Source organism: Gossypium hirsutum, chromosome A01 (assembly GCF_007990345.1).
Source record: "Gossypium hirsutum isolate 1008001.06 chromosome A01, Gossypium_hirsutum_v2.1, whole genome shotgun sequence".
In the NCBI taxonomy this organism is placed as follows: domain Eukaryota; kingdom Viridiplantae; phylum Streptophyta; class Magnoliopsida; order Malvales; family Malvaceae; genus Gossypium; species Gossypium hirsutum.
In genome coordinates this window covers 11,195,721-11,203,971 of record NC_053424.1, presented here as the reverse complement: position 1 = coordinate 11,203,971, position 8,251 = coordinate 11,195,721, and the positions used below count along the sequence as shown (strand labels likewise).

At 32.2% G+C, this 8,251-nt stretch overlaps 1 protein-coding gene across 1 annotated transcript; it reads left to right on the top strand.

Annotated features, from left to right (window-relative positions):
- Positions 1 to 933: 933 nt before the first annotated feature.
- Positions 934 to 6,584, top strand: LOC107918158 (AP-5 complex subunit zeta-1). Its single transcript, XM_041076065.1, has 15 exons — positions 934 to 1,264; positions 1,759 to 1,850; positions 2,262 to 2,358; positions 3,012 to 3,055; positions 3,319 to 3,407; positions 3,692 to 3,783; positions 3,869 to 4,015; positions 4,432 to 4,579; positions 4,717 to 4,793; positions 5,079 to 5,150; positions 5,336 to 5,383; positions 5,467 to 5,594; positions 5,689 to 5,845; positions 5,953 to 6,163; positions 6,291 to 6,584. The coding sequence occupies exons 1-15, from the start codon at positions 1,007 to 1,009 to the stop codon at positions 6,341 to 6,343; spliced, it is 1,713 nt and encodes a 570-aa protein (XP_040931999.1). The 5' UTR covers positions 934 to 1,006; the 3' UTR covers positions 6,344 to 6,584.
- The last annotated feature ends 1,667 nt before the right edge of the window (positions 6,585 to 8,251 follow it).

Sequence of the window (8,251 nt, the reverse complement as noted above, 5' to 3'; positions counted from 1 at the left end):
ACGAAACACATGAAACTTTCAATGGTGGAAATTTTAAGCATTTGGCTGCTTTCGTCCAATTCAAAGTCAAGATTAGAAACTAAAACGAAAAGATATCTCCACTTGGAAGATGGAATGGAGGTTGCAACAGCTTCTTTTGTAGAAAGAAAAGAGAGAATATAACCAAGAATTGAATCGGGTAAATTGCTAATCCTGTCTACATTCACCATTTTCACTTGCATAGCAATTGGAAAGCCCTCAAGAAGTGGAATAAGGAATAATCTCAGAACCTTGAAACGTTGCCAATCCTACAAGATTTTCTTTCTTTTACCTTTAAGATGAAGAATTTTTTTTCTCGAAGAAGCAGTAGCGGAAGAAAAGCAAGAAGGCGGAATAATGAGAAAGAAGATTAAGTCATAGCATTGAATCACAGTGGTTCTGAAATTGGTATGGAGTGCTTACATCTGCGTAATTTGGAGGGAGCGCAGTAACTGGCAATTCAAAGGAGTCAATGAATTCATCAAGTATATAAAAGATAATGTATAGTCGATGTTTTCTAAACTCCACCTGATATCCAACCAGTCGAGCTATCTGTTAGTCAATGTCATCACTATAATTGATTCCATTAAAAAATTATTAAAAAAATTTAATCCAACTTTAAATATTATTACTAATGTAAATGTGAATTTGAGTTTACGGATTTATTCGGTTGTTTTTTATTTTTCATCAATTAAAAAGTTTTAACTATTTAAATATGCATTGAACCTATATCCTCCTATATTTGACAATAATTTCGTATTAATTGAGTTAAAACTTACTGAGCGAGGATATGGTATATATAATAGTAAAACTTTCCAAAAGAAAAAAATGAAATTAGCAGTTTTAAAAAATAATAAAAGTGAAAATAAAGGAGCATTCGGTAATTAGTAAAATATAAAACGCATCGTTTCGAACGCTTTCGTCGCCTCGAGGAAAAAACCGTCGCAGGAACTTTTCGTTCTCGGAAAGAACGGAAAAAGAAAGGAAAATGAGCGATCGAGAACGAGATTGGGACTTCTATCTTCGAACCGTATCGAACAGTGCAAGAGACTCGAGTTTCGCTAACGATCCAGCCTCCGATCCTTCTCTTCTTCACGCCGTCAAGAAACTCTGCGATTTCTGTAGACAAGAAGAGAAATACTCTGAGGATTTGGTCGCTAGGGTTTATCCTCATATCAACAAGCTCTTCCAACGCTCTATTGCTTCCCTCTCTCAACCTACCTCTCCCAACGGAATTCTCTTACTGGTTTGGGTTTTCTTCTATTTGCCTGATTTTTTATTTGATTTTTAGAAAATTTTAGAACTACTTGAATGTTTTGTGTGCAATTTTGTCTAAACGTCATTTACTATTTCAATCATGTACTGAATTTTGATTTGTTAGTGACTTAGTTTATACTGATGTATGTGTGTAGTAGTTTATACTGATGTACGGAAATGGGCAATTTTTGATATGTAATATCTTCTTAAGATAATTTCCAATTGGGAAAGTAAAATATTGAATTTTTTTTTTTTTTAAAATGGCTACTTTTCTAAAGTTTAAGTCATCAAAGGCCGCAAAAGGTTCTGCATTGTGTAAAGGCTGGTTTGAGATATGAGGGAAAAGATTGTATGGATCAAAATTCAAATATCACTTCATTGATTAGATGGCCCTAGTTAAAGTGTTTGTATATTACAGCATTGTAGTTTAGCTGTATTGTTTATAACTTTCTTCATCTTTGTTCTTTTGGATTTATTGAATAGGTCATTCTTCAATTTTTCCTTGATTTTGGAGAGGTGGTTCTCCATGATGCTGACCCTAGTCTGAGGACATTTTTCCGTTCATGTTTGAGCCGGTAATGATACAGAGTATTTGGACAAACGTTAGATGATGAAGACTTTATATTGTTTTTCTTATTTGTTTCTAAAGATAAGTTTTGAGCTACTATGTTTATTTGATTTGTTTTATTACTTTGAAAAGATATTTCTCTTCATAAATATAAATAAATAAATAAATAAAGAACTTGATTGGATAAAAATGAAGCATAATGACATATTTGCAGCGTGCATTTTTTGAATTTAAGCGCCATCCTGTAGATGTATAATTAGTTAATCTGTTTGCTACGACGCTAATCTACATGACGTTTTTTTTTTCTTCGCATTCACTTTATCTTGCCTATTCTCTTATGTCAGCATGCTTTTTATGAATTTAAACATTCTGTTTTCCTTAAACTTTATGCTTAGCACTGTTCTTATGTTGATTACAGTGAGTTCGCAGATCCTGTTGTTGCAGCTGCAACTCTTGATTTTCTAAATGTAAACAAGGACAAACTTCTTTTTTCTTTCCCCAACTTACTACCTCAGGTATGATCAATGAATTAGGATTCTTAGCAGATTCTTTTGATAAACATAATGCATTTTAAGGTATTAAAGATTCTTGATATCTTAAGAATTTGCATTGCTTTTTGGAGCATGTTGTTTAAATTTATGAAATTGATGCTATTACTGTCATATGGCTTTAGACGTGTATAACATATTTGTTGGTAAATAAAAGATTGGAAGATACAGAACCTAAAGAATAGAAAATTTAAATTTATGTACTATGCAGTACGCATATATGTAATTTTGTCCCAAAAACAATTTTGACTCTGCTGCACTGAATGAAAATTGAGAACCCTCTATATACTTTGTTCCTTCCAAGTATGAGTTAATACATTTTCGTTTGATCATTAACAAATCATTTAACGGTGAAGTTAAAACATCTAAATATGCTTGTTCTGTCAAACTACCATTTTTGAGTAATCCTGTTGGAGTTGCTTTATGTTTTGAAGCTCAAAGGTGCCACGTTTATCAGCAATTCATTCCCTCTGTTATTTTACTTGTTATAGCTCATCTTCCCTTTGCCAATTATGTATTTTTCTTCTAAATTGAAGCCTTCTAATTAAACAGTGGACTAAATATGGAATCAAGTAATTATCCCTTTGCATCTCTTACTAATACTCCTTATTTCTTTGTAGTTTTTCCCTTTGCTTCTGAAGCTGATTGCATGGAACGGAGAAAAGTAAGTTCTCCTATCTAAGGTTGTTTCCATTTCAGCGGACTTAGTCTTATGAGTGTTCAGTATGTGGTATATTACCTGAATGGCAATAGCTTGTTTTCTCTATGTTCTTGTCTCCACTTCTGGAGAACCTTTATCAGTAATAAACAGGCTAAACTGATACTAAATCCATGTGATGTAGTTTACAGAATAAGCAGTTAAACATACAGTACTCATAAATGGTTTGTTTTAAAGTGCTATTGAGGATCATCATGTGTGGTTTGCAGATTAGAAAAGGCATTTCTCAAGGTTTTTCCAGGATTGGTATCACCTGGATCATTTCTCCCCCTATTTCCATCTTTAGTAGATTTGCCAAGTGAGTTTATTGTCTGGGCTTCTCAATTGACTGTATTGTCCTCTTGTCTGCACTTATTTCATACACCTTTTCACCTCATTTTGCATTTTAAAACTTCATTTGCATTCATTCTAAGCGCTCTTTAACATAAATAGATTGATGGATGGTTGATATGATAATTTTTATTCCCTTTTCTTTGTTATGTGTTCTATGTGCATTCATCTGGTTTGTTGAATGATGAAGTGAATTTTTCTTATTTCATCGTAAACTAATTATGCTTTCTGACTTTCATTTGTCTACATTAGTCTTGGTTGTTGCATTGGAAAAGGTAGAACGAAGCTCAGGGTCACTAATCGGAAGCAGTATAGCTTCTATCCAGAAGAGTGCGGCTCCTGAGGTTATATCTGGGACTTTATTAAATTGTATATTTTAAGTAAAAACTCATTAGTAGTGCAAATGGTAAACTTCCTTTTATGATACAGATGCTACTTGCACTCATGGATGAAGCCTATACGGGTTCTACCATTGGAGATGGAGGAGGAGACTCTGAGTCCGAGGAAAGCAGTACGATTGATGTTGCTGATCCTGTGTTTCTGGAACTTCTTAAGGATGAAAATGATGGTCTTGCTGTATGGTCTTCTATTTATTAAACTCCATTTACAATTAGATGAAAGCAGTTACAATCATAGTATTACTTGAGGAAAGTATAGTTGTGTAACCATTACAGACTTTTTTAATTAGGAATTTGTTTCTCTGTCTTCTTGTAGAGTACTTTGCTTTTTAAAATTTAGATTGTTCATATTCTCTATATCAAGTATTTTGAATTTCTATTAATGCAAGTAAAAGCAGCACTTTGCATTTCTAAATTAAGGCTAGCTTACTTTAATATTGTACACTCTTCCAATAGTACAATATCATATTTTTTGAGGTATGAGTTGTGTCTATAACTAGGCTGACCTGGTTTTTGTTTTGTTTTTGTACTAATATCTCTTTTCTTTCTGTAGTTGAAATAAGTCGACATTTGACAGAAGATTGATTGTTTCAGGAACGCCATTGGACTTCTCCTGGGGTTGCTGCAGTACTACAAGCTTCAATAAATAGCCCTCAGTCTGATAGATTAAAGCAGATACTCAGTATCACACCTCGGCTTCTTGATATGTACTTTACTATAGCTTTGCGCGATGCAAATAACTGTATGTTTTATGTTTTTTTAATCCATTTGATATCCTTTTTAGTGCTTATATAACTCTATCTACAGGATTTAGATTTATTTTAAGTGTCGATACTCATTGCTTGTATCTTAATTTGTGTTCTTGCCTCTCTTTTGTAGCATTAATCTGTGCATTAATTCCCATTCTGATGGCTAGAAATTCTACATTATTTCCTGACAAGAACTATATGTATGAGGTTTGTATACATTTTCGAAATATTAGTTCTTTTATTGTATTTCTTGTGGGGCTACTACCTTGTGGTTTTCATATTATCTACAGTATGTACCACCCTCTAGATCCTCCCTTACATTAATTATTTGGGTCCATACTAAAGTGCTTATGTTATGTAAGTAAAATGGTTAGCATCATTGGATTTTTGTATGGATTCAAAGCTCTTCTTGTAAATGTCCATGTAATAGGACATCAATTTAGATGCTGAGATTCGAATAGCTTGTATTTCTGAGAAGCTATATTTGGGCAGGTTCGTAGAAGGCTCCTAGAGTTCATGCTTGCTTCATTTCAGCGTTCTCCAGATTTTATTGCACTTTTGAAGGTATTATTCACTCGAGTTTCTCCATATATTTTACTTTTCCAGTTTGTATTAAGCATCTACATTAATTGTTACTGAATGATGTCTTATAGGATTGCAATTCTTTTGTCCTTTTTCATAATTATGATGGAACTTTATTTGTAGTGTTATTATTTTGTCTAACTTATAGTCCTTTTAACCTTCTGCAGAAGCCTATAGTTGACAGACTCGGGGAAGCATATGACAGCCCAGAAAAGGTCAATAATTACATCCTATGTTTCGGTAAATTGGTTTTCATGCATTAGGGTTCTGACTTCATATGTTTTTTTTCTTTAAATAGACAGAATTGGCGTTACAATTGTGTTGGGCTGTAGGAGAGCATGGTGGGGGTGGTGGATCTCACAAAGATGCAGCTAGGGAACTTTTTGAAAGTTTAGAGCTACTTTTGTATGAAAACCTTTCATCTAGGTAATATTTTCGTAGCTCTTTTTATATGTTTTCTCAAAAAAATTTCTTTCTAATGTTGGTTGTTATATGCTGACTTTATTCTTGGTTTCGGAAGTCGTCTAGGTCTGAGGCAGGAGTCTATCAATTCTGACAGCAGGAACTTCAGAAAGTCATCACAGTCGAGGCTTCTGTGTTTTGTTATCACAGCTATTGCCAAGCTTGCTACATATCACCGTGAACTATTGCCAAGGGCACGTGTAGCATTGGGCAAGGTTGTCTGAATCCAATTTTGGACATTTACTTTGGTCAAATAGTTGTAAAGAAGGAAATGAATTTTCTAACTTAATAATGTTGCTTTTGGCTAACAATTCATATTCAGGTTGCTCGATCTCGAATATCAGATTCAAGGGTTTGGAGGCGAGCTCGTGATTATCTGGGATTAATGGATGACCCCGCTATCTGTCTGTCTGTCTTGGGACCTTCCCAGCCTTCACATGGGCACCCACACAATCCAGGCACCGTCAACTGGAATGATGGAGGCACAAAAATGATTGCGCATATTCCATTTTACATTCTTGGTGAGCAGGAAGGTAAGAGACCATGCCACTTACCCTCCCCCTTGCGTACTACTTTCTTCTGCTTTTGAACAGATGAAATCAATAGGGTTTGGCTCTCTTCCATTACAATCTTTGAGTAACTTTATTGTTTCGGATGCAGGTCCACCCTTCCATGATTTTTCGTTTCCAGATATTCTTCCGAGAAGAAGATAGCAATGACCTTATCCAATAGAAAGGCATCTCTGGAGTCCCTAATTTTATTAGAGTTTCCAGTTTTTAGATTCATCTTGTAAGTTCATTTTGATTATGGATTTTACTGTTAGCACATTATGGTACATTCAACTGCTGATGATGTATCATAGAATCATGGAACATAAATGGTGTAATTCTACTTCCAAGTTGAATTCTTTGTATACAAGGTGAAAATCAGAGAGAAAAAATCTGACTTGCTTCACTTTTTTTTTTTTTTAATTTCACATTATTAACTTCAATTGCTGGCGTTGATAGTGCCTCCTTTATTCTTTGTCAATATATTTATTTACCTAATAAATACAAAAGAAAAAAATTGAAGAAAAAAAGAAGATAGAATCATCTATAAATGTTTAATAAAACTAAAAAAAAAAATAGTTGAATTTACCTAACAATCTATCAATTGAACCTAATAATCTAACTATTGAAATAATTAGGCTTTTAACTTTTTGATTTTCTTTTCAAAATGATAATTATTTTAGTCATCATCAAATAAACTTCATAATGTAGGGTCTTTTAATTCTGTTTTCATTTGTATTGAAATATACGTGTTTGATTTTCTTTTCAAAATGATATTGGTCATCTTCATATAGACTTTACATTTTAGGGTATTTTTGAACTCTAAAGAAATTTGGGTTTCGTTTTCTTTTTATTTTCTCTGAAAAAATGTGATTAACATGAACCTTATATTTTATGTTTTATAACAAAGTATAAAATAAAAATAAATAAAACAAAGAAATGAAAATTTACCACTGAATTCATTTCAAGAGTAGAATTTGTCCTAAGCTGGTTATAATTAACCTCAATGTCATACCCAAGAGCTTCTTTGTAATCCCACCATACGGCTAACTACCAAAAGTAAAGAAGAAGAAAAAATTAAACTCTTGCCAAATCCATTTTTGAAAGAAAAATCCTTGGGAAAAATTAAGATTAAGTAGGAAACACTTACACTTCTTTCCCAGCTATAACTATATTTTGAATATTCTTCAAATAACTATTGTTGAACACTTCCAAAATGTTATTTTGCTGGATACCATCACTCATGTTTTCAACATTTCAACCTATATTGGCCATCTAAAAAAAGAGATTTTTTTAGTTTAATTTACCTTTTAAGTTTATCTATCTTTCTATCTATGTATAAATTTTTATGTTTTTTTTTTCCTGAATCAACATCAATCAAAATGATAAAAAAACCTTTGAAAAATACAAAATAAAAAATTTGAAGAAAAAAGATATAATCATCTATAAATGTTTAATAAAACTAAAAAAAAAGTTTAATTTACATAATAATCTATCTGTTACCATACCTTAAACAAAAAAATGATGAATAGATATGTCTTCTTTCTCATGAATAAAACATAATATTTATCTTCTTTCTCAGGAGTACAACACTGAGTTTATATATATATTTGAAAGGAAAAGTAAATGGTGAGAAAGAAACGAGTCTTAAAAAAAGAGTATTGAAAACTAATGAGGATCATGACACTTCTTTAAAATATGATTAGTTAAATGATTTAATGGACAGTTCATGAAAGTTATGTGTTTTTTGTGTTTTTGCTTTCTGTTCTCGGTTAATTTTTTTTTAGGTGAAACATAAAATTTATCTTCTTTCTCAAAATTACAAAACTGAGTTTATATATATTTGAGAGGAAAAATAAATGTTGAGTACGAAAGGAGATTATGAAAAGAGTGTTGAAAACCGTTGAGGGTATTTGCTGATGTGGCATTTCTTTAAAATAGGATTGGTTAAAGGATTTAATGGTTAATTCATGAAAATGTGTTTTTTTTTACTTTCTGTTTTCTGTTGTTCCATTTTTTTTTGGTGAAACAGAATTTAAATTATTAAACCCTATTTTTTATACTTTTTCCTTT